The 27,613-nt window shown below is 43.7% G+C and overlaps 1 protein-coding gene across 1 annotated transcript in view; it reads right to left on the minus strand.

Annotated features, from left to right (window-relative positions):
• Positions 1 to 27,613, minus strand: part of FER1L6 (fer-1 like family member 6) — a 777,028-nt gene that overhangs the window by 50,634 nt on the left and 698,781 nt on the right. The window contains exon 39 of the mRNA XM_078686795.1: positions 8,355 to 8,518. Coding sequence (XP_078542921.1) covers positions 8,355 to 8,518 — 164 coding nt within the window. The remainder of the gene's footprint in view (positions 1 to 8,354; positions 8,519 to 27,613) is intronic.

Raw genomic sequence — 27,613 nt, forward strand, 5'->3', positions numbered from 1 at the left:
TAGGAGGAAAGTTAAGCAGTACCCCATGAGAGAAGTTCCTCCTGTATGGAAAGAAGCAGTTCAGGCCGATGCCGCTCATAACGTTGATGCCGTACGGCTCATTTTCAGCGAGTATAGGTACATGTCCCTTGGAGGAGAGCAGAGGTCTTGGCTCTTAAGGAGACCTTCCCTGACCCTCGTAAGAATCCTGCTGGCTATTACAAAGAGTTGTCCCAGACAGTCAAAGCGTGTATTATGAATTTAGCTGACATCGATATGTTGATGGGTAATGTCGTTCCGCAACCTTTGTGGGCGAAAATTCGTCATGAGAATCATGCAGCAGATTTAGGTGATACTTGGGCGAATATTGTTGCTGCAGATGGTAGACAGATGGGAGGTGCTAAACCTGAACCTTTAGTTTCAGAATTACCAGGTAGAATTATTAATTTGATGAAAACGATGATGCCTGCTTTACGAGTGAATTGGGATAAGTTAGCAGCATGTAAGCAGACGAAAGACATGAGTGTGTCTGATTTCTTCACTAGGTTTGAAGAGACGTTTATCGATCATAGTGGTCAGGATATGAGTACGGAAGGTGGTCAAAGGTTGTTTGTGGACAAATTTGTCTTTAATTTGCTTCCCGAACTTTCCAATAAGTTAAAGGACTCTGAGAGTTCATGGGCTGTTTCTCTGTCGGCCCAGATATTGGCTACTGCACAATATTACGAGAATAGGGATAAAGATGAGAAGGATAAAGCGGAGAAGAAAATGAAAGATTTAAAGACGAAAGTTCTTTTGCAGCAAGCTTATCCGCCTCGTCAGACTCAGCCTCAGTTTCAGCAACCTCCGCAGTTTCAGAGATTGTTACAGAAGCCTGAGCCTTAGGTTCAGCGATTCTTTCCTGGCCCTAATCAGTGTGCTTATTGTAGAGAGGAAGGTCATTACAAGAATAGTTGCCCGGCTTTGTTACAGCGTGCGAATGGTGTGTCTGGTCAGAGAGGTCGTGGTGGTTTCCAGAAAGCTCCTAGGGGTAGGGGACGTGGTGTGATTCCCCAGAATGAGCGTTCCTCTTCCCTACAGAATTCTGCGAATTATTTTGATAGACAGAATGTTCCGAGTGGTCAGTCTGCCCAGTACTATGTTGAGGATTACTATGTCGAAGGTGAGAGTTCTGGTTATAACGATAACTAGGACAGCCAAGGACAAAGTGAGGGAGTAGTGTCAGTTCCAGTAGATCAGAGTGGACCTTATGTTGAAGTAATTACATCAGGTGTGGTAGAACCTTTTCTTTTGGAAAATGGTGTGACAAAGAGTTCTATTATGCACTCTAAACTTCCTGGCGCACCTTTGTCTGGCTTGACCAATGTTTCAGTAGGATTTTCAGGTGCCCCAGTTCGTAATCCGGTTTCTAGTCCTTTGTCCCTTTCCATTGGCCCTTGTGAATTGGAAGCTCCACTTATTCTAACGACTGGTTGTGGTGAGAATCTGTTGGGTTTGGACTTGCTGAAAAGATTGTAATTGTTCTCCTTCGGGAGTAAAACTTACCCTTGGTAAGAAAGTGATTTCTCCAATGTATTTGTCTAAGATTTGTTTGCCACTGGAATTGCGTTAGCTTCCTGATACACTTTGGGCTACAGGTCCGAATGATGTTGGTCTTTTACAGATTCCTCCGTATGTTGTCACCCTCAAGTCGAATGCTAGGCTGCCTCGTATTCCACAATACAAGATTTCGAGCGATGGCGAGAGAGCTCTTTTAGTGATTGTATATGATCTGGTTGAGAAGGGTGTAGTTAAAGAAGCGAGAGGTAATGTGTGTAACAGTCCTGTTTTGCCTGTCCTTAAACGTACTGATGCTTCTCAGCCACCTGTGTACCGGTTTGTGATCGACCTTCGAGAGGTCAACACGATTGTCGTGCCACAGTTTCCTGTGGTTCCTGATATCACTGCTTTGTTGACTCTGATTCCTGCTTCGGCAGCTTGGTTTTCTGTCATCGATTTGAAGAATGCTTTCTTCAGTATTCCTATTGCTGAGGAGAGTAGGGATATTTTTGGCTTCTCATTAGGAGGCCGAAGCTTCCGGTTTAAGAGAGCTCCTCAAGGTTATTGTGAAAGTCCCTCCATCTATAGTCAAGCATTGAAAACTCAGCTTGATGGTTTTGTGATGGTTTTGTGTTACCTATTGGTGCTACTCTTATTCAGTACGTCGATGATTTGTTGATTACTGCTGATGACGAAAAGATTTGTAAAGAGGCTACTCTTTCTTTGTTGCGGTATTTGTCTGACCTTCATCATAAAGTGTCACCTTCAAAGTTACAATATTGCCGCCGAGAAGTGACCTATTTAGGTCATCTCTTGTCGAAGGAGGGAAGGAGATTGACCCCAGAAAGAATTCAAGTAATTGCGCAAATGAGTGTACCATCCACACAGAGAGAAGTGCGTGCCTTTTTAGGTATCACATCGTATTGTAGACAGTGGATCCCCAACTTTTCACTGTTGGCTAACCTCTGTTAGCGTTGACTCTGAAAGGTACTCCGCATCCTCTTCCTTGGTCTGACGAATGTCAGAAAAGTTTTTCTGAATTACGCGATGCATTGTGTTCAGCTTCTGTGTTGGGTACTCCAGACTATAGTAAGCCTTTCACGTTGTACGTACACGAGAGAGAAGGTTGTGCGTTGTCAGTTTTGACACAACCATTTGGGGACAAGCAGCGTCCATGTGCGTATTTTTCAGCAACGTTAGACCCAGTTGCTAAGGCGTTGCCGAATTGTTTGAGAGCTACAGCGGCAGCTGCTATTTCTATCCGACAGTCTGCTGGTTTGGTATTGGATAATACGTTGATTGTGATGGTCCCACATGCAGTGGATACCTTATTAAACAGGACTAAGCCACAGCACCTTACTAGTGCACGTCTTTCCGGTTACGAGTTGACATTGTTGGCTAGCCATGTTCACATTAAGAGATGTAATGTGTTGAATCCAGCTACGTTGTTACCGATCTCTACAGAGACGGATGCTCAAGAACAGCATGATTGTTTTCTTCGTACAGAGGAAGAAACGAAAGCTAGAGTTGACTTAAGGGATACAACCCTTACGGATGTTGATGGTACGCTATGGGTAGATGGTTCGTGTTTTAAGCTTCCGAATGGTGAGGCGACTGCAGCGTATGCTATCACAACTTTACATACAGTTGTTGAGACAGCACGCATACCACAGAATTCTGCGCAAGCAGCAGAGTTGATTGCACTAACTAGAGCGTGTGTGTTGTCGGAAGGAAAATGAGTGAATGTTTACACCGATAGTCAGTATGCGTTTGGTGTTGCCCATAGTTTTGGACGTTTGTGGAGGGAACGAGGGTTCCTTACTTCCCATGGAATGAAAATACAGCATGGGCAGTTGGTGAATGAACTTTTGGAATCTCTCACTCTCCCAAAGCAGATTGCAATTGTGAAGTGTAGTGCGCATAAGAAATTTGTGGATGATGTTGGTCGAGGGAATGCGTTTGCGGATGAAGTTGCGAAGGAAACGGCGAAAGACATGAGCCGTATGTATGTTGCAGGCCCAGCTAATTGGGTTATAGCTGGTGGAATGTGTGGAGACACAATAGAAAGTGTGAAAATGATTCAGGCTGAAGCTACAGAGAAAGAAGTGAGTACGTGGAGAGAGACTACGGGTATGTTGGATCCGACAGGTTGTTGGGTTGAGTTGTCAGAATAACAGCGATGGTTGTTACCGGATGCGTATGTGCTCCCAGTGGTTACAATGGCTCATGGAATTGCTCATATCAGTTCGAAGGGAATATGTAGGTTGTTGGCTCCAGTTTGGCAGAATGCTGGAATTCCGAAATGTGCAGAGAACGTGGTGAAACATTGTATGATTTGTCTGAAGTATAATCCTGGTAAGGGAACTCCAACTCCAGCTGGTCATTTTGCTCCCCCGACGTATCCGTTTGAGGTGATACAGCTAGATTATATTCACATGGAGAGATGTAATAATTTGAAGTATGTCCTTGTGGTTGTTTGTGCCTTTTCCAGATGGATAGAGGCCTACCCCCTAAAGGATAATACTGCCTTGTCTACAGCCAAGGTTTTGCTGAGAGAGTACTTCCCTAGGTATGGTTTGCCGAGAATTGTATGGTCGGACAATGGGAGTGAATTTGTGGGTCATATCATGAAGTAAGTATGCTCTGGTTTGGGAATAAATTAGAAGTTCCACGCAGCAAATCACCCCCAGTCTGCTGGACTTGTTGAATGCTACAATGGTACCTTGAAGCTGAAAATAGCTATGGTACAAGCGGGCACTGGTCGTACATGGTCGGATGCCTTGCCGTTGGCTCTTTTGTCAACAAGGACGACAGTGCATTCTCGTGTGGGACTTAGCCCATACGAAATAGTTTTTGGTCGTCCAGTGAATGCTTGGGGTGTGCCTCGTCCTAAAGAATACAGCAGTATTGAGTACCCTATGTTGGTGGATTACTTACATGACTTGACTGCTAAATTACGTGTTCTCCACCAACAGGTCTATGACAGTTTTCTGACAGCTACTACAGATCCAGCACACACGATCCAACCTGGTCACTACATCCTGGTCAAGAACTTCCAGCGTACCAAGAATTTGGAACCTAGATGTATTGGTCCTTACTTAGTCCTTTTGGTTACTAGAACCGCTGTTAGAGTAGCTGGCAAAAAGAACTGGGTGCATGCCACCCACTGTAAAAAAGTTCCTTTGCCTTTACCGTATGATCAGTGGGTGAGGGATGGTATAGCTGACTGGGATTGTGAGAAAGTCCCTAGATTTGTGCCTTTTAGTGATGCTCATTTGACATGGACACGGTCAAAACGCGAGGATGATGATGTTCTGCAAGCTGCTGTGCCTCCTCATCTAAAGATTGACACCACCAATCCGGAACTTTTATTTAAGGATCCAACTGTACCTGATAAAGAACGCTACGATTTGAGGCCAAGAAAGCCTATTCCTAAGGACTAATAAAGATTTTTTTATATGTATTGAACTACACCTTGTCAGATCAACAGACTTTTTTTTGCTTTTTCCTTTTTCGAGTCACCATCCGGACTCAGCTGCAGGGTCGCGGTACAGCCTTAAGGGGTGAGCCACATATTGACACAAGGTCTGTGGTTCAGGGTCGTTAGTGCAATCTTGGTGCACACTTAAGTGAAGAAGGTATTAGCCGTGAGCAGCACGTTAGAGGACGGAGTCTTTTGAGTCTGATAAGAGTGTTAGAAAAGTTGATCCTAAAGTGAGAATATGTATATTGGTTCCTAGCAAATGTTTTTTAATAATGTTTTTCTAATGCTTTTGAATATTACATTAGCTTGTGTGGGTTAGATTTTCTATGTCACACAATTGCCGCTTACATCTACCTCCCAACCTATACTTTCTTTTTCTACTGTTTCTCCACGTGAGTTTCATACGTTACCTGAACATGAACAGACACGAAGATCCGAATTTGTGAACAATTCGTTCATACAGATGTTGCATCAGCATCAGTTAGTCATAAATACCACGAATTGTTGGGTGTATGGTCTTATGCCACATACGACAGATAAGGGAATGCCATATTTGGTTTTGCCTTTTTCGCCTAATGGGTCAGTTTGGGCACTCCAATCAATGTTTATCTATGCGAATGAAGCCTCTTCTGTACGTTCTGTTAAAGACAATGCGAGTAATAATGCCTTGATACGGGGAATAGTTGATATGATTAGAGATATCGACGCGTATAACGCTATCCCTAAAGATGAAGTGCGAGCATATGTCGTTTGGAATAAGTCGACATATAGTGTTAGCTTGACAGAGAAAGAGAGACAGCGAAGGTCTCCTCCGATTTGGATTGTACCCCACCAAGGTCATCTTTGTTTGCAAGGTAATGGTCAGAATCCGAGAGCTCAGCTTGGTAAAAGTGTGTGTGTTCATACATACGTTTATACGTCCCAGAAATCTCCTCCATTCGTGCCAGCTAAAGGCACGTATTTTGTTTGTTATGACAGAGCATATACATGGTTGCCGTCTGATTTTTCGGGCACATGTTATGTAGCGTTTTTGCTTCCCCCTACATATACAGCTGCTTTTAACTACCATAAGACAAGATATGGTAGAGGTATTATCGATGCGAAAGATACTGTCGCACAAGACGTTGGAGACTTCTTTAAGGGTTTCCTGCCCTTTTGGGGTCCTATGGCTAATAGTAGGAATATTCGTCAGCTTACGAGAGTGGTTGAGGCCACTATAAATGAGACTGCAGGTGCCCTTAGTAATATTACAGCTGAGCTTCAAGCGGATCGCCTTATGACATTACAGAACCGCTTTGTTTTAGATAATATACTTGCAGATAGAGGTGGAGTATGTAAATTGATCGGATCTAGCTGCTGCGTTTTCATACCAGATAATGCCCCGACGGTGTACCAAGCCATCCAGAAAGTGCATAAGTCTGCTGAATCTATACATGTAGACGAAGGTAACTGGTCGTTGATGGGATGGTTTTGGGAACTGCTGTCCAAATGGGGAGGGAAGATTCTGATGTTTCTTGGTATGGCTTTAGCAATCCTTTTCTCGTGTTGCTTATGCATCCAGTGTGGTCCCGCCATTTGTGGCCTTTGTGCTACGATCTGTGTGAGAAGACCCATCTCAAGAGAAGCGAAGGATAGTAAGATGATGTTACAGCAACACCTTCATGATCTGATGAGAATAGATATAGACCTGGATTCAGATTGACGAGAGTTTAGGTTATTGCCTACGTAATGGCAAAAGGAGGGCCTGAGGTTCCGTGGTTTTTGGAACCGGACTCCATTTTGTTTTACGTTATTTGCGACGCCATTTTGTGTTGCCCTCACGTAGGCCATAGGCATATACGAACGAACGAAGTTGCATGGGCCTCGTTGTTCATGTAAGCATTTAACGTGGGCCTTTTCGACTTGCAAGTGAACTGCAAGATGCTGACCCCTTCACCTGAAACTGACCCTTTCACGAAACTAGTTTCTTTAGCAGATCTTGTCTAGGGTTTCCAATCAATGTTCAGGATATCGTTAACTTTTAGTTTCTTGCACATATCTTATCCTACTCCACATCTGAATTGCTCTTTTCTTTATGTCTTTTCATTACATGGGTAGTGCTTTCAATTATGGATTTGTCCGGCTTTTGGTAATCGAATTTGGGACAGTCCTAATAATGAACTTGTGGGGTTGGTACGATGTAAAGTGAGCTTTTTGGAATGTGATAATGTATAGAAATGTGTTTCTATCTGTCAGAATTTGCCGCAATGGGTGTGCATTCGTAATTGTCCGAAAACAGCATAAAAAGTAGTGTCTTGCTCTACGAAAATTGAGCAGTCGCCTGAGTTGTACACCGTGTTGTATTGCTTGGTTCACTGTTACTAGCTGCAGCTAATAAATTTGATCTCTGACGCCACCTAGAAGTATTCCGTGTCTCTGTTTGCCAGGATAGGGGAACCCGAAGACATCGGGCGTGTCCCTGACGACGCCGGTTCTGAAAGACCCGGTTCTTCACCTGTATACTGATGCACTGCATCAATGTCTATTTCCAACCTCAGCCTTGTATACTGATGCACTGTGTCAGTGTCTATTTCCAGCCCCAGCCCTGTATACTGATGCTCTGCGTCAGCGTCTATTTCCAGCCCGAGCCCTGTGTACTGATGCACTGCATCAATGTCTATTTCCAGCCCCAGCCCTGTATACTGATGCACTACGTCAGTGTCAATTTCCAGCCCCAGCCCTGTATACTGATGCACTGTGTCAGTGTCTGCTTCCAGCCCCAGCCCTGTATACTGATGCACTGCATCTGTGTGTATTTCCAGCCTCAGCCATTTATACTGATGCACTGAGTCAGTGTCTATTTCCAGCCCCTGCCCTGTATACTGATGCACTGCATCAGTGTCTATTTCCAGCCCCTGTATTTTATACTGATGCACTGCGTCAGTGTCTATTATCAGCCCCAGCCCTGTATACTGATGCACTACTTCAGTGTCTATTTCCAGCCCGAGCCCTGTGTACTGATGCACTGCATCAGTGTCTATTTCCAGCCCCAGCCCTGTATACTGATGCACTGCGTCAGTGTCTGCTTCCAACCTCAGCCTTGTATACTGATGCACTGCGTCAGGGTCTGCCTCCAACCTCAGCCTTGTATACTGTTGCACTGCGTCAGTGTCTGCTTCCAGCCTCATGTCTCTATACTGATGGACAGAGTCAGTATCTACTCCCAGGCCTGTATGCTGATGCACAGACAGTCTCTTCTCCCAGCACCAGGGCTATATACTGATGCACCGAGTCAGTGTCCCTTTTCAGCCTCAGGTCGGTACACTAATGCACCAAGTCAGTGTCTGCTCCCAGCACCAGGCTTGTGTCTTACCGTGAGTTCTCCAGACTTCAAAAATGGCCACCAGCCTCGGATTCGTTTCTGCTGGAAAATGGAGATTTTGTTCTCCTCCTTCACGCCTGTCATCATGCCTATGTCACAGTTCTTCGCAGACTTCGCTCCACGAGGGAACCCATTCAGAGTCAGCTCTATGGAACCTGAGGAACGAAACAGATGAAATCAGAAGCTGGGCGCGGCATGCTGACCGACACTGATTGTTACATGCACACTTTGAAGCCTGCACAAAAACCCAGACTCCCATAACCCTCTGTGTTAAGTTATGTGATTGTCAATATCAATACAGTGCCTCGGTATAAAAGCTCTCTGTGGGCTTGAAAGCACAGCTGTGAAAACCCACTAGCAACTGGGAAAACATGGAAGACACTTTGACATTTTGTTAACATTTTTGTGGCCTCCGGAGGACAATATTAAACATGTTTTCAATGCTTTCCTATAAAGTCGTTTTCTTTAGATCCCTACACGATATTGTCTTCACTATTTTACCATTTTATTATTTCAGTTTTTCACTGTCTCCGAGCACGGCCTTGCTGCTCATGCCTGGCTACCAATGATGAACAAGGGATTCACTCTGGAAACTAGTTCACCTTTGTAGGTGACATTGACTCAGACTCCCTTCATCCTAACAGCCTAATTACCTATAGATTTTCTCACACAGTCTAGTTACATCTTACCTGATTAGCATGTGGTACTTCATTATGAAACTAAAGTGTGCCAGAGATGTGTAGGTGCTTCAGCAGCGCCTGTGCCTTTGGTATTAAGAGACATGACTATTATCTGGTGTAGTACTAAAGTGTTTGCCTGGCAATCGGACGGTTTACAACACGCACACAACTTTACTATCTTGTCAACAAGATCAGCTTAAGCTGCAGACTGAACCAGCGCAGTCACTTGTGTTTCCATCCTCAAAACACAGCAAAACAAGACATCTTTGTGCAGCGTCAACAAAGTAGGCTGAAAGCAAGATCAAAGTGAAACTATAGACATCAGGCGAGACTCCTACTGTCAGCACGTGCTAAACGGGAGGACGTCAGACCCTGATGGCCTGATTCACATAGGTAAATTTACACTGAGTAAGTTTACTATTTTTTGGTATTCACAAACTACGAGTTTAATTTCACCAATAGCAATTTTACAACTACAGAGACTCCGCAGTCAGGCAGAGAACTCTGCACATAAAAAGACAGGACAGGTCTAACTTGTTATGTGTGGGTTCTCCACCAGGAGTGCAGAGTCTCTGCAGTTGTAAATTACCAATGGTAACATCAAAATTGTTGTTTGTGAATACCAAAAAAATAGTAAACTTCCACAAAATTCAAACATAGTGACCATTTTTCAATCAAGGAGGCGAGAAAGCAACAACAGCAGCAGGCCACAGACAAACCCCTTCCATGAGGCGAGTTGTCCCCCCCCTCTCCAGTGCTTCAAACTGCATCCATATTGACCCTCAAATCGCACCACTGACAAAAGTGCTTTGGTGCCTTAAAAGGCGCAGTTTATTCAACATAACATGTTTATACATTTTGCAAAATTCATGGTCATACCAATTGCCCTCTTAATATCCATGGTAACACATTTCATTGTCTTTGCAATCAACGTTGTTCATCGTGTGGACCCAACCTCCTTAATTTCCAGGGAAGGGAGGGGACTCCTGTCTGGGCCTCCAATTCACGGGTCTAGGCTTCAACTTCTCAGAGGGGGGTTGTGCTTTCTTGGGCCTGTTGCCCCTATTTATCATTCCCCCTCGTCGTGGTCAGCTCGCCCCCAGATTGGGCGGGGGCCCAAGCTCGCCCTGGGGTGACCAATCTTGGTCCCCGCCTCTAGCGGGCTATGTAAATGGGCAGGGAGGGGCTTCCCGCCCCCAGACTGCGTTTGTCCGGGGCCCCCATTGGGTCCGGCTTCGCCTTCCCGGCCCGGGTTCCATCAGGAAGCTGGGTCACCACATGCTTGAAAATCTGGACTTCTTAATATAGCCGATTTCAGGCTTTTGAAAGTGCAGGAGGTGCTGGACCGGAGGCTTCTTGGGCAATATCGCATTTCCGCACAGACTCAGGGCACAACATGTGGAACAATACTAAGATGAACCAGCCCAGACATGCGAGATGGATCGTTTTTGGACATCGGAGACCGGTGATACAGCAAAAAAAGCCACACCCAGGCGCACAACACCCATTGGCCTCAAAGAGCTTCAGCCTCCCCCATCGTGTGTGGCAGCCCAGAATGAGACGCTTCCCGGGCCCGCTCACAGCTGCACCCGAGCACTTCACAGGTCTTTAAAAGACCTTGTGCATGTTCAAGGGACTTTGTTGTTGATTCACCCCTTCTAAGATCCCCTGCAGTTCGACTCTGCCAATTGCCTAAAGATTCAGCCCCCCCGAAATATTTTTCTTAGCCCCCGCCGAAATTTGACTCTAGTTGCGCCTCTGGCCACACCTATCTTGCTGAATCCAGACACGAAGAAGGAGTGCGTAGGACTGCTTGCTCCATTTCCTGGGTGCAATCTGGAAGTTGGACTTAAATGTTAGGCGTTGGACAAGACCTTTCGATTTTACGAAAATAATATGTTTAGCATACATACTTAAAGAGGCATTCAGCCATTTCACTTCACTCATTGGACTGTTGTTGTGTCAGTCTTCGCTTCCACCCACTGCAGCACACAGCATCGGGCAATGGATCAGCCTACTTAATTCTGGTTAACATCACTTTAAATGACTGCATTTTGGTCTTTCACATGGTGCTCATCCACAAACCGCGTATCCCCTTAAGTGCCAATGTTGCCTGATGCGACAGTAGGACGCATTTGAAATGAGTGCAGGGCACATTCCAGCTTTATCAGTTCCTGTCTCCTTCCAATGCTGTTGTAAATGCCGATTGAAGTGGAATGCTGCTCTTTCACAGTATACCATATTGTGTTCCTGGACTTGATTTCACCAATGCTTCTTTAGCAAACATGGCCCAGGAAGCAAAGCAAACTTTATTGAGCTCAATTTGCAGGACACTTTATACAGTGAACCTTCTTTCTTTTTTCATTCCATCTCCTTTCTTTCCTTTTTTCTTTCCTTCTTTCCTTTTCCCTTCATTCTTTTTTTGTTCTTTTGTCTTTAGTTCTTCTTTTGTTCCTTATTTCTTTCTTTTCTTTCTTTTTACCTTCTTTCTTCTTTTCTTTCTTTTTCTTCTTTCCTTAGTTCCATTTTTCCACCTTTCTTGCCTTCTTTCATTCCCTTTTTCTTCTTTCTTTGTTTTTTGTCTTCTTTCCTTATTTTTTCTTCTTACATTTTTGCCTTTTCTTTTCTTTCTTTCCTTTGCCTTATTTCTTTCTTTTTTACCTTCTTTTTTCATTCTTGCCTTTCCTTTTTCTTTACTTCTTTTCTTTGTTGTTTCTTTTTGCCTTAGTGCCTTTTTTCTTTCCTTCTAGTTTTCTGTGTTGCCTATCTTTCATGCGTACCTACTTTATTTCTTTTTTCCAACTTTCTTTCTTTTGTGCATTATTTCCTTTTTTTCTTCTTCATTTATTTAATTTATTTTACTTCCATCTTCCTTTGTCTCTGCTTTCCTTTCTTCCTTCCTTCTTTTTTCTCTTTCCTTCTTTCTTTCCTTTCTTTTGTGTTCTTTCTTTTTTTCTTGCTCTTTCCTTCTTTATATCCTTGTTTCTTTTTGTGCTTGTTCCTTCTTTTTTTTCCTTCTATCTTTTTTGGCTCTTCCCTTCTTTTTTTTCATCTTGCTTTCTTTTTTTACTCTTTCCTTTTGTCTTGCAGTCTTGGTTTCTTTTTTTGGCTCTTTCCTTCTTCCCTTCTTTCTTTCATTTTGCCTTTGTTCCCTTTCTGACCCCCATTCTTTTCTTTCTTGCCATCTTTCTCAAGGGCAAGGCTAGCTGCCAATGCCAGTCCAATCACTTTTTTTAGGTCTGTGTTAGCCAAGACATTTAAATTTTACTAAAAGTATGCATAGTATAGCTATTTAGAGGGGTTTTCAGCCAGTCTTCATCCAACAGTCTGGAGCTGAATCGTTCACGTGTTTTTTCACCTACTCCTGCATGCATCAAAGGGCAGTGTTAGCCCACTTCAGCCATTACCTGTCTCTTCACTATGAGTTACAGCATGCTGCCTTTCACATGTATATTCACTTTTTATATAGTCTTTCTTTTTTATTCATTAGGCAGCTATCACTCAATGTAGTGTTATCTAGGTCCTGATGATGACCTCCAGTCTCAAAGGTCAAAATGCCGTCGACTTGCATTGCAGACGCTAGATTTGGACTCTGAATTATGACATGATGATATACATTTCTTTATAACTGTATCAATTCATGCATAGCTTCAGTTTGAGTAATAGTCCAATATGCTGTAGCTTTCTTTATTAGTTTTTTATTTGTGTTGTTTAATATTTTTTCACGAGCACATAGTGTTCACCTGTTCCCTGAGTACCCAACCTCAAAAGCACCATTGATGCTGCCCTATGACTTATGTCAATTTAATTTGTTTGTATTTTGCTGACACTATAACTCCATTAAACCTGTTCCTGGGACTTTTTTTGTCATCATTTAATGTATACACTGTAATTAAGTTATTTCTCAAATGATATGCCTTTATTGATTCCATTGTTGGATGTAATTGCCTTTTCAAAGAGAGCACATCCACACACAAAGTAGTTCCCTTCAGGGCCGGGTTTATCATGTTAATATGTACTTTAGGAGTTAAACAATTTGGAGGAAGTATAGTATCAATGAGTGGCTTCAGATTTGCAAAGTATCTGCATCCTCCAACGAAGGTGAAATATTAAGGAGGAGGCACAGGATCTTACACATTTTTATATAGTTTCTTTCGACATTCTTCTACTTTCAACACCAATTAATCACAGTTCATTGGTCAATACAAACAGATGCCCCGGGCTGTGCTAATTTTGTTTTTTGTTTGCATGTGACCCTTGTTGCTTTTTGTATTCCGCACAGTTTTCTTGGTGCTAAATTATTATTTGTAATGTGAGTTTTTTTTAGAGGAAGTGTTTTTGTTTAAATTATTGCAATCCTGCGTGAAGATGATGGGTTGTAGTTTACATAGCTTTGTAACGCTTGAGCTATCATGAAAGTGTGTTCCCTCATTTGCACAGAGGCGTGGCCCCATGCAAAATGACGGTACAAAAGGGGGTGGTGATGGACGGAGCATCTGAACCAATCAAACACTCACACCCAGTCAAAGGATCTGGGTTTGACCCATCACCGTTCTTTAGCCCACTCTGACACCCCAGTTCAGAAATGGCTATATGCAAATCAGTCTGACCCTGTGCCTCATGGGAACAGTCCAGCCCGAACTGCCAAGCCATGCCTTCCCTGGACCGGAAACAAGCTTCCGAGGACCGGTTTCTGGCATTACAGCCGTCTTCAGTCCGGCTTGCTTGAATCCAGTGGCAAAGTGAGCAAGGGACTCACGTCTGAGCATACCCTGCCACACTTATGGCGGCCAAAAGCGGTACAAAAGGGGGTGGTGATGGACGGAGCATCTGAACCAATCAAACATTCACAGCTAGTCAAAGGATCTGGGTTTGACCCATCACTAATCTTTAGCCCACTCTGGCTATATGCAAATCAGTCTGACCCTGTGCCTCATGGGAACAGTCCAGCCCGAACTGCCAAGCCATGCCTTCCCTGGACCAGAAACGAGCTTCCGAGGACCGGTTTCTGGCATTACAGCCGTCTTCAGCCCCGCTTGCTTGAATCCAGTGGCAAAGTGAGCAAGGGACTCACGTCTGAGCATACCCTGCCACACTTATGGCGGCCGAAAGCGGTACAAAAGGGGGTGGTGATGGACGGAGCATCTGAACCAATCAAACACTCACACCCAGTCAAAGGATCTGGGTTTGACCCATCACCGTTCTTTAGCCCCTTCTGCCACCCCAGTTCAGACATGGCTATATGCAAATCAGTCTGACCCTGTGCCTCATGGGAAAAGGCCAGCCTGAACTGCCAAGCCATGCCTTCCCTGGACCGGAAACAAGCTTCCGAGGACCGGTTTCTGGCATTACAGCCGTCTTCAGCCCAGCTTGCTTGAATCCAGTGGCAAAGTGAGCAAGGGACTCACGTCTGAGCATACCCTGCCAGACGGCGGCCAAAAGCAGTACAAAAGAGGGTGGTGATGGACGGAGCATCTGAACCAATCAAACACTCACACCCAGTCAAAGGATCTGGGTTTGACCCATCACTGTTCTTTAGCCCACTCTGCCACCCCAGTTCAGATATGGCTATATGCAAATCAGTCTGACCCTGTGCCTCATGGGAACAGTCCAGCCCGAACTGCCAAGCCATGCCTTCCCTGGACCGGAAACCGGTCCTCGGAAGCTTGTTTCCGGTCCAGGGAAGGCATGGCTTGGCAGTTCGGGCTGGACTGTTCCCATGAGGCACAGGGTCAGACTGATTTGCATATAGCCATGTCTGACCTGGGGTGGCAGAGTGGGCTAAAGAACGGTGATGGATCAAACCCAGATCTTTTGGCTGGGTGTGAGTGTTTGATTGGTTCAGATGCTCCGTCCATCACCACCCCCTTTTGTACCGCCATGCAAAATGACAACATCACTTTGCCTCTGCACCTCTGTCTATAAACATGCCCTGAGGAGGCGCACACACAGTGCTCAATAAAAAGGTGGCACACTGTGTTGCACCCCCTGAGAGCAGCCCTCCGGGTGGTGGAATGGGTATCCCATGGACACCCCAAACATCCCCCTGCAGGCGGGTGAAGTCACTCCCTATACTCCTCTTCAAAGTGCAGGCAGCTTTTCACCTGTACAGAGAAACAATGGAGTGGCTTGGAAACGCCCCTCTGTCTTTCACTGAATGTGCTGACCCCAAGGCAGCGCAGGTTCGCAATTATGCTGGATGCAGCTCATTCATTATAATGGGGTGCACTATTGCGGTCTGCCGCAGGGCCTCATTTTGAAATGTGCACCGTGGCTGAAACAGCGAAAGAGTGCCCTATGTACAATACGAGCCCTGATCTCAGTATGTGCAGCTAGTGATGCAGCCTTTGTTGTATCTTAGTTTTGATGAGTTTTGTTCGAGGCATGCCATAGTGTGGGTGACAGCCAGCTATGGTGGGCAACCTCCCTAATCCAGCCATCCCAGTCAAGGGGGGTTAGCACGCCAGAATTTACAAAGGTGGAGTAAATCGGTGTGGGATCGAATACGTGACTCTTGTTACAGGCCAGTTCATTCTGCCCACGCATTACTTCCCTCAGCTATCTCGCTCTGGTATCTCAAGCAGCTTCAGCTATCCCTGTGCCCACTCTTGAATTGTTGGGGCGAAAGGAGGATGCTGGCAGGCAAGCCTCCTGCTAAGCTGTGGAATATGGGAATGCTCTCTTTTATTGTGGTGCTATGCCAGAGCTGATCTGATCCACCTGATACACCAATGACTGTACACTGAAGTATGGGTTGTTGTTCTACCCTACTAAAGGTTGTTCTTTTCACTGTGGAGGTGCAGAAATAAGGAAAATGAGCAGCAGCTGTGCACCATCTTAAATAGCCCCCCATCCCAAATCTACTGGGGGCACTCCGGTGTGACTTGCGAACTGTTCCTATGAGCAGCAGTTGTCACACTGGCGGGGGTTTTAATGTGGTGGCCACAGAAGATATATTTCACCGGCTGATGGGAAACACTAAGAGGTTGTCCACTCAATTGTCACCCAGCGTGCAACGTAGCCAGCCACCATTTCTTTCTGTGTTGACATGGGGAGCTGAGATACACATCATCCCTCATTTTGAAACAACATCAATCCTGTTCTCAACTGCTCTCAAGGAAACAAAATGTTAAAAAATACAACTGGCCCTTGCGTTTCGCGACAGGCTGAGAGTGCATCCAGGCTGAGATGGATTACAGTGAGGATCACAATCTGCAAGCAGTGTATAGACTCCAGGCTGTTTCAAATCAATAACACTTTGATCAGAAGCTGTTTTAGAAGAGAACAAGTCGAATTTCTTGTCCTGCAGAAGCTCAGGGAAGCAATCCTCCCTCAGGCCACAGGGAGCAGATAACAATGTATGAAGGAAGCTTAGCCTCTGGAACCCATCCCTCTGCCCTGCTGAGCTCTGCTAGCAGAGATCAGGCCTGATTAGCAGTGTAGGCCTCCAGGACTGACAACCTAAAGCCCTTAACAAATGCTCGACATCCAAAAGATCGATCCGGGATCATTTCCACTCTTTATGTGTTAATATCTTCTGATTCTGCTAAGTGCACGGCTTTAAGACAGAAGGAGCTATATCCATAGGAACGACAGAATGATAGAAACATTCACAGAGTTCATGAGTGTCCCATTGGTGTGTACACAAAGTACCTTATTTAAACACCCATGATCCGGACACGCTGGAGTTATGGCGTAAGAGTCAATTCTGAGGACCACTCTTTTACTAGCGCACTTGGCATCTAAGCTGCGAGTGGGAAATAATGGCCCAAGCTTTTCTTTAAAAAAAATGCCAGGTCTGGCTTTTCCTTTGATCTGTAGACCAATTGTTTATGCTTATTTAAATGATGATAGGATTTCAGAAGAGTTTTTTGTGAAGAGCTTCAAAACTTTGGATTTTATGTTTAGAGAAAAAGCATTTTGCGAGCCACTAACCTGTAATGTTCAATACTCACATCTCTGCTGCAGGACCATGGATGGCTGAGATTGAAGCATAATAACATCACGCTTTTCCAAAATAAAATTAGCAGTTAAATCTAAAAATGAAATCTCCCTATAAAGACAGGCCCTGCCACCCATTAGTCTGAGGATGTGATCAAATTTAAGAAGTTTGAGGTATGTTTTTGAGCATCTCAACCTGGATCCTAAACTGTACCTGCAGTACATGTTTGACGTGTTTAGTTTTCATGGATGGTGCCAGTGTGTGACTGCAGCGTGCAGGGAGTTCGTGAATACATAGATCACCAGTCAGTGAACTGGAGAGCAGAGTGAAGCACTCACAGCAGAGAGCACCAGTACTCCTGGCTGGAAGAGGAGAAGGCAGCAAACCGTACCTTATTCCTAAGCCAGAGTCCTAGGCTCATGCAGAGCCTTCCCAATACACCTGACACCATGACATGCTCTGTCTCCTCCATCAGGGAACAAGGATACCTTCTACACATGCTTGAAAGGTTTCTGCCTATTTTTAGACATATTTCCACTCCAAGCTTTCTTCTGTCACTTTTTCCGTATCCTGGTAAGGTGCTTTTCAGTGCCAACCATGTTATCATGCATGGCCTCGCGGAAATCACTTGTTCACCTCTCTTTCTAGTCTATCTATACATTCTATACTATGCACGTGTTTCTAATACTTTTCCTTGCAACCAAGCATCTTACCAAAACCTTTAGTTATTGCTTTTAGCTCCTAATTTCTTTAGCACCCCCCCCCCCCCACCCCTGTGGATATAATGTTCCTTGCGGTTCCAGAGAGATCTAGAGGATAGAAATGTTGTGCCAACTCACACCTCCTTTTCCAATGTTGTGTAAAAAGCTTGGGACTAGGTTGCGGGGGTGTGGGGGGTGCTCTGAAAGCCCATCGCTCAGCGGAGATTGACTAAAGCACAGCCTTTCAATATTTTTGTCTGGTCTCAGATAGGAAGTGAAGAGGTGGAGTGAAGAGAGCGGAAGAGAAGACGTCAAAGATGGAGGGACTGAGTGGTGAACAGAAGGGTCTCTGTTTACTGAAGATTCGTGCATCTATGGTTCCTACACGCGCACTCGGACAGGGACAAACAAAAACAGACTCAATGAAAGGGGCTCTATAGATCCAGCCCTTCTGAGGAAACTGGCAAGCACATGCTCTGAAGACCCAGTTGTGGAATCATTACAGGAAGAGAGAGAGTGATTGCATCCCTTGGAAGAAGGGGAAGGCCAGAGGAAAGCCCAGATGACTTCACTTTGCTGGGGAAAAAAATCAAGAAAAATGCAACATTCAGCAGAGAGGAAGAGTCAGACTAATTTGTACAATTAGTCTGCAAAATCCATTAGCCATGTAACAGCCACATCTCTCGTTTCTTTCTTTTGGGTTTGGACCCTGATAAATTGCCCTTTTCATAGAAAGAGCTAAAAGCCACCATCACGGCCTGTGAGAGTATGCTGTAGTAAAGTAAGGACCAAGCTGTCGTGCTGGAAGGAAATACACATGGGGGTCGATTCCGATTCGGTAAAAAGCGCTCCGAATTGCCGTTCGGAGCGTTTTTCCCGTACGAATCGTACCCTGCAACGTCCCCCGTACGTACGACGAAGTACGATCCGTACCGGGAGCTGGACTCCGTACGAATCATACAGGGACCGTACGAATGAAATCCCCGTACGAATCTCCCTCGGAACCCGCTGTACGCGACATCTGTACGGTTCGTGGCTGCTTTTTCCGAACCGGCAAGTATGATTCGTGTTGGGTACGCACCGTACGACCCTTTTTCTACGGGAGCCGAAAACAGCTGTAAAAGCAGAGTTCGCCCCGAAACAGGTACGGAACGCCCCCCCGGGTACGGTGCGTACCCCCCATGATCGCAGGGGTACGGTGCGTACCCCTGCGATCACGGGGTGTACGCACCATACCCCGCAATCTTGGGGTGTACACACCGTACCCCATATACGCTGGGTGTACGGTGCGTACCCCCCATGATCGCAGGGGTACGGTGCGTACCCCTGCGATCATGGATCGGTATGCACCATACAGTGTGTATGTGAATGTGCGCTTTTCCGTACGAATCGCCCTTACCTGACGTGGACCGTACAAATCGCATCCTGATATCCCGGTCTGGATCGTACTCGTCTAGTCGTACGGTGTGTGTACGAGTCGTACGGAAACTGCTCCGGATGCGAATCGTACGGACGAGAATTTTACCGGATCGGAATCGGCCCCAAAGTGTTCTATTTTTTAGCAACTACACATATTCTACTCTAAATTTGCGAAAGCCAGCAGATGAGGTCAGTCTGATGCACATTACTTTATGCAACTCAAGAGAAAGAGCTTTGGTGGTGGTTCTAATGAGTGGTTTAATTTTCTCAAGGAGCCCCGTTCCCAGTTGCAGCTGGATTCTGACTGTGTAATCTTAAGGGTAGCAGCCGGGGTGCGGGGAGGGGGGTGGTAAAAGACATGCAAGATCCCTAACGATATTTGTGTTTCCCCTATCATTCTACAGCAAGTGCTTGACTTTCATCAAAGGTCTCGATGTGATGGGTCACCATGAACTGCTTCTTTCTGGAGGGTTATAAGACATTTTTTATGCCTGCAACTCCTTCACAGGTGGGCAGACCAATGGGGGGTTGATGATTTTTTGGGTCTCGAGTCATTCGAAGCAGCTTTAATGTCTTATCTACAGAAGTCTCATGCATGCATGCGCATGCACATTTGTCACAATGCAATGTGCATGTAAGCGAGTGCATGCACAGTTCTCGCAAGATGTACGGCGAGGAGGAGGAGGGCAGCCCGGGGACGTCGCAGTACAGGTAAGTGAATATTTCTTTTTAAATTACTTTTAAAGTATTTTTTATTAGGGGGGTGGAGGCGGGGTGCCAATTTAGCAGTGCACAGTCGAAATATCGATTTTTAAATATCGTCCTACCTTATTATAGAGTTTTTAGTATCGTAGGGACAGAATATCGAAGTCAAGAATATCGTTGACCAGAATATCAATCCTTAAGGTAAGTATTATCGTTTTTTAATATCAAAGTAAGTAATATTGAAGTAAGTAATATCATTAGCAAAGATATTGTTGTCAATAATATCGATTTCTTTTTAGTGTTATGTATATTAGTATGTATTTTATATGTATGTTTAACATTTTTTAATGTATTTTCATAAATGTTTAAATAAATGTTTAGAAATTAGTAATTTTGTTAAAGTACATTTTGCTTTTTAGTATCAGAGTGGGTTGTGAGTTTATAGGGGAATAGGGTGGGAAGTAATGTAATTATAATTAATTAATTAATATGTTTTCATTTATTGTTATTGATTATTAATTATGTGTTACTTAATTATCAATTGGTAATTCATTAATATTAACTGGTCAATTTTATAATTATATTAATTGTAATCAATTATTATTAATTGTTATTTATTGTTAATTAATTTATTGTTAATTAGTTATTATTGGTAACTAATTTTTATTAAGTGCTCAATTGTTAATTAAATTAATTATGTGATTTTTTATGTGTTGTCGGTTGTGGGTTTATAGGGAAATATGGTGGGAAGTAATTAAATTAAATTAATTAATGAATATGTTTTTCTTTATTGTTATTGATTAATGTATTGTTAATTATTAATTGGTAATTCACTTTTATTAATTGGCTAAGTTATAATTGTATTCATTATAATTAATTTAATATTAATTTATATTAATTGATAATGAAATTAATTGTGCTTTTTTAATGTGTAGTGTGTTGTGTGTTAAAGGGGAAATAGTGTGGGAAGTAATTTAATGTTATTTAAGTAAATATACATTTTATTTTATTGGTATTTATTAATACATTTTTTGTTAATTGATTATTAATATGTTTTTTTTTAAAGTATTTAATTGATAAGTATGTTAATTTAACCCCTACACTAACCTACATTTTCCACACTGTTACACTCACTGGAGTTGGAATAGTAATTTTAACCCCTACGCTATCCAACACTTTCCCTACTGTTGCACTCACTGGAGTGGGAATAGTAATTTTTACCCCTATGCTATTTATTTATTTATTATTTATTTATTTCACTTATATGGCGCAACAGCTACCCAGAGGGTTTCCCGGCGCCTTGGATCCGTATTTACCAGGTGGAATGAATTTTATTGGTTAAATAGCCATGCCTTAATGCCTTTCCGGTATTTGATGTAGCTTGGTTCTAGACGCAGTTTCAGCGGGAGCGAATTCCACCGAACCGGCACCAGGTAGGCGAAAGAGCGTCCGCCCATTCGTACCCGTTTAAACCTAGGGACAACACATTTTGCCTGATGCAATGATCGAAGGTTTCGAGAAGGTATGTATTTATGTACCAGCTTACATAGGTAAGCTGGGGCTTCCCCTGTGTTTATTCTGAACATATAACACAGTGCTTTAAATTTAGCTCTATCGCCCATCTTGAGCCAGTGTAAGTTTCATAGATGTTCAGAAACACTCGTTCGCCCAGGGAGATGGAGAAGTACCCTTGCCGCCGCATTTTGGACGACCTGTAGTCGACGCGTGATCTCTTAATTGGCTCCTAGATATAGGATGTTCCCATAGTCTAATCTCGAGCCAATCAAGGCCTGTATCACGTTTTTTTGCGCCCCTTCAGGGAGCTGCCACAGGATTTTTCTCAGCCACTTAAGAATGGCAAAGCAAGTTGATGCTGTTTTGGCTGCTTGCACACGCATGGACAGTTTGTCATCGATTATTACCCCTAGGTTGCGAGCAGATTGTACCGCTACCGGGGTCGGGCCCATTTCTGTGGGCCAATGGGCTGGTCCCCAGAGTTCCTTTTGTTCTCCAAAGATGATCAGCTCAGTTTTTTCCCCATTTAGTTTTAATTTCTTGGTGTGCATCCAATTCGCCATTCTCTGTAGCCCACAGCGGAGAGAGGAGGTGTTAGCTTTGTCTGTTGTTGACAGGGAGAACACCAGTTGTGTATCATCTGCGTAGGAGTAAATTGTAAGGTCCATTTCTTCTGCTATTTTTGCTAAAGGGGTTATATAAATATTAAAAAGTAGCGGACTCAAGATTGACCCCTGGGGAACTCCATAAGGGGAGGTCAGAATATTGGCGATATTATTTTTGGAGAAAACCTGGAATGACCTGTGTGATAGGAAATGTTCTACCCATTCCAGCGCTGTCACTCTCACCCCTATTCCTTCTAGAGTCTGAATCAGAGTTTCATGGGCTATCCAACACTTTCCCTACTGTTGCACTCACTGGAATGGGAATAGTATTTTTTTACCCCTAAGCTATCCAACACTTTCCCTACTGTTGCACTCACTGGAGTGGGAATAGTAATTTTTACCCCTACGCTATCCAGCGCTTTCCCACTGTTGCACTCACTGGAGTGGGAATAGTCATTTTTACCCCTACGCTATCCAACACTTTCCCTACTGTTGCACTCTTTGGAGTGGGAATAGTAATTTTTACCCCTACGCTATCCAACGCTTTCCCTGCTTTTGCACTCACTGGAGTGAGAATAGTAATTTTTACCTCTACACTATCAAGGGCTTTCACTACTGTTGCACTCACTGGAGTGAGAATAGTAATTTTTACCCCTAAGCTATCCTGCGCTTTCCCTACTGTTGCACTCTCTGGAGTGGAAATAGTAAGTTTTACCCTGACGCTATCCAACGCTTTCCCTAATGTTGCAATATGTGGAGTAAGTATATATATTAATTTATATGTATATGTTTAATTCATTTTAACATTAAGGGGTCGATTCCGATCCGGTAAAATCCCCGTCCGTACGATTCGTATCCGGAGCCGTTTCCGTACGACTCGTACGGACGCCGTACGACAGGACGATTCCGATCCCGATCGTCCTACCCGGGCGCGATTCGTACGGTACACGTCGATTCGTACGGAAAAGCGCACGATCACCTACACACCGTACGGCGCGTACCCCCCATGATCGCAGGGGTACGCGCCGTACCCCTGTGATCATGCGGGGTACGTGCCGTACACCCAGCGTACATGGGGTACGTGCCGTACACCCATCGTACATGGGGTACGGTGCGTACCCCATGTACGCTGGGTGTACGGCGCGTACCCCGCATGATCACAGGGGTACGGCGCGTACCCCTGCGATCATGGGGGGTACGTGCCGTACCCGGGGGGGGGCGTTTCGTACCTGTTTCGGCGCGAACTCTGCGTTTACGACTGTTTTCGGCTCCCGTAGGAAAAGGGTCGTACGGCACGTACCCGACACGGATCGTACTTGCTGGGTCGTAAAAACCAGCCGCGAACCGTAGTGATGTCGCGTACAGCCGGTTCCGAGTGAAACTCGTACGGAGATCTGAGTCGTACGGAGTCCTGTACGACTCGTACGGAGTTTGGCACCTGGTACGGATCGTACTTCGTCGTACGTACGGGACGTCTAAGGGTACGATTCGTATGGGGAAAAAACTCTCCGTACGACGATTCGGAGCGCATTTTACCGGATCGGAATCGACCTATATATGTATTAGTTATTATTTTTAAATATGTTTTAATACATTTAACTATATTTCTTTTACTTATATGTATTATTGACTTAATTTTACATTATTATTAAAACATTTAAAAAACTATATTTTTAACATCGATATTTTTGACAACGATATCTTTTTTCGGATATTTTTGTACTTACCTTTATGTAGATTGGACTTCGATATTTCTGTGTCGATATTTTTGAAGGGCGATTTTCTGTCCGTCGATATTTTGTCAGACATTCCAATTTAGCAGGGGGGGTGGCTAACTCCACTCCACAGCGGAGTCGGAGTTTTGCCCTATACTCAGCGTTCTCAGCGGAGCGCAAAGTAGGCAAATCTCCGCACACTCCGCTGGCGAATTGGAGTTCTTCCCCCCCCCCCTTAGTCAACAGTCATTGCTGAATTCACTTTATGGAGAAGTTGGATCTATCAGTAAATGATAACACTTCTTCTGTGATGATTGCTGGCCCAAGATTCACAAAAGCAACTACTTTTAAAGTAGAATCTTCCCCTGTGCCAAAGACCAGCCTATTTTTTTTATCTGGGTCTGCTGTTCGACTCTGCTTTGAATTGGCACACCCTGGTTAGTAGGGAAAAAAAGGACATTGTTAGGGCGAACGCCACTGTTTTCAACTTTGTATCATAGTTGGGTAATAGACCTACAGGGGCTCTTTCACAGATCTACAGGGCCAAATGTATTTCCAAAGTAGTTTATGGGAGCGAGATCTGGGTATGTACAGCCCACAATGAGCTACAAATTGTTGAGAAAAACTTTTTGGAGATGGATCCAGTGCGCTCCGCAAAGCGCCCCTACAGTTTCGGTGCACAAAGATATGGGAGTGTCTTATTTAACTGATATCACATCATTTCACCCTTTCTCCTTTTGGTTGAATATTTGGTCCTGGCCTGGGATCCAATTGAGCAAGGAGACCATAAAGGATTGTTTTGCCCTGATATATTTGAACCCAGGAATGTGATGCAAGTGCAAGTGCATCACATTCCTGGGTTCGTATATATCAGGGATAGGTTTTTGAATTTAGGTATGGGAGATTGATTTAGTAACCCAGATAGGATTTGTAAGAAGTATTATAATTGGGTGAAAGACCATTTTTTAGAAAGAGGCTATTGGTCTGGGAAGAGCATGCCCTAATGAAGCTCAGTGTTCGTCGATATGTTATGTTGAAAACTGCGCCCTGCACTGAGCCTTACTTTCTGTGTGTCAAAAGTAAGTATGACCTCTTTTTATTAAACAGGTTTCGGTTGGACCTACTGCCTTTCCTGTTAGCCTACCCTTGTGAGGGGAATAGGGTACATAACCGTATGTCCTGTGGCTACGACAGTCGGTCGTAAATAACAACAACAAAAGAGTGCCACAGGGTGTAACAAACACAAGAAAATGAATGTGCTTAATTAAACTAGTTTACAACCCTAAAAAGAACTTTAATGTCACAGAATAAAGTGTGATAAGTGAGCAAAAAGAAGAAAACATTTTTTTTTCTAAAAAGAACCCTCACTCACCAACCTAGTGGTGACATGCTTCATCACTGGGTTCCCACTGGGGAGACCAAATGTCCCCCCAGTGTGCTACAACACCTGATTTACAGCAGAGCGGGTTTTTTTGTGTATTTTTTATGTGAAAAAAAGTGGTGAATTAGTGATAGTGGTTTTCTTCTTTTTGCTCACTTATCACACTTTATTCTGTGACATTAAAGTTATTTTTAGGGTTATAAACTAGTCTGATTAAGCACATTCATTTTCCTGTGTTTGTTGCACCCTGTGGCACTCTTTAGTTGTTGTTATTCAGTAAATTGAGGGGTAGAGGAGTGACCCAATGAAACCCTAACTTTCTTGTTGTTTATATATACGACAGTAGGTCTTCATAGGACAGGTTACATTTTACAATGTTTTGCAGCTTTTATGCTGCGCACAGGAAGCTATACATCCTCCCCATACTGAAAAGGGTTAACTTTACTCAGGTTGGACCCAACCTCACATATTTGCAAATGGTTTCGGGAGATATTATTTTAAATGTTCTTAGTTTTTTACAAGTTGATATTAGGCTGCAAAAAAGTTGTGATTACATTTCTTTGGTGCATAGGACAGCTGCTATTATTTTACATTTCTTTTTATATAAATTTTCAACAGTGTACTTTTTATGATCTGTGGCTTACTCAATGTACTTTCGTACACTGTATGTTAATCAGATTTTTAAATTGATCATTTTGAGGATGGTTTTTAACTGATGTGTATATTATGGCTTGTTTTATTTTCATAGTTTTTATTTAAAAAACGAATAAAGTTTACATTGATGGATTGATTGAAATCCTGCAGCCTTTCCTTTCCACTTCCTGTACACCAGCAAGAGTGTCACATAATTCACTTTACTTTTCTTTCTCCAACTGCCAAATGAGATGAGTTTGTAAAAACCAATTCCCATGTACAAAATATAAGCAGCAATTTGTCAGAAGACACAGCCTGACATTTGAAGGGCAGCAAATGTGACAAGATAAATACAGAATTTAAAGGCATCTTTATTTATTGCTTGAACTTTCGAGACCCACAACAAATTGGCTCACGGCCCACCAGTGGGTTACGATCAACAGTTTGGGAAATACTGCAATAGAGAGATGATTACTCCATCAGGCTCAGAAAATAAGTGATTGACAGATTCTAGCCAATTGCTGAAAGAGGCAGATCAAACAAAGCCAGTGGTTGAATGGAGGGTACAAAACCCACTCGTTGTGCATTATAAGCAATCTGTCTGTTTGATAGGTTTGATTGAAAAAGACGTTCAACATCACCTGGCATAGCAGTTTAGTTTTTATCAAGGTGACACACATCAGCACACATGCCCGCATGCGGTCACACAGCCAGGCACATACGCAGACACAAATCATGCCATATGCACCAACAGAATCAGGTTTTGTAAATTAGCTCTAATTTTCTAGTGTGGTGGTATTTTCTTTTTGGCTACACAAAGGCAATACTCATCTTGCATACAGCACCACCCCCGTGGCACAAATCATGCCATATGCACCAACAGAATCAGGTTTTGTAAATTAGCTCTAATTTTCTAGTGTGGTGGTATTTCCTTTTTGGCTACACAAAGGCAATACTCATCTTGCATACAGCACCACCTTCGTGGCTGTTAACAGGTGGGGCACCTCAGATGTGAAGAAGGGTGGCATGCTTTTGTAATTAGTGACAAGCTAAGATTGTGTCTGTCCAAATAACAGAATACAGTTAGTATCAAAATTGGAATGGAAGGCATATACTCCAAGCTGTTTTAAAATCCGTAACACTTTGATCACAATCTTTTCCAGAGACCCAGACAAAGAAACCTTCTTTAAGGCTAAATGAAGTGGGTGGGAAATTATGAAGGAAGCTAAGCCACTGAAGCCCATCTCTCTGGCATGCTGAGCTCCTGGGATCAAGATGAAGTTTCTTGATTAGCAGTGTGTGACCCAGGATTAACAGCCTGAAACTCCTTTACAAATGCACTATATTAAAACATCAATTATGGGTTATTTCTATGATCTGTGTACATTTCCTTCACTCTAAACTCACTCTAAACCCTCGAAAGAGTCTGTGGAGTTCCCCATTCAAGCCCTAGTGACCAAGATCTTTCCCCTTTCCAGACTCACATTCCAAGTTTAAGAGACTCATTAATTAGGCACCACAGTCTGCAACAAGGCCAGTGAGAAATTATTTTAGAAGTCTAACAGCTTTTAACAGAGAGCATAAGCAAGGGACATTGCATGTTAATTTTGAACAACTACCTCAGGATCCTGAATCATCACTGAATAGCTAAAGGAGATGGGCCACTAGAAAAGACAGTTTGTGCCAGGCATACCTAAGTCTTAGCAGAGACTCTGTCAGCATGCAGTCCCACATCCCCACTATCAGAACAGTCTAGCTACTGATGGATCACACAGAGGTACAGAAAAATGGACTGTAGTAGGTGACTGACTATGGAAGATGGATATGTGGAGGTTACTCCATCTGGTGCACTACTTGGGCAGCCATATGAACCAACCCAAGAACATCCTTATAAGAAATTGGGCTTTAGTTAAGGGGTGTGAGTACCCAACTCAAGTGATAACCACAACCATTG

The sequence above is a fragment of the Lissotriton helveticus genome, chromosome 4_1 (assembly GCF_964261635.1).
Source record: "Lissotriton helveticus chromosome 4_1, aLisHel1.1, whole genome shotgun sequence".
Classification (NCBI taxonomy): domain Eukaryota; kingdom Metazoa; phylum Chordata; class Amphibia; order Caudata; family Salamandridae; genus Lissotriton; species Lissotriton helveticus.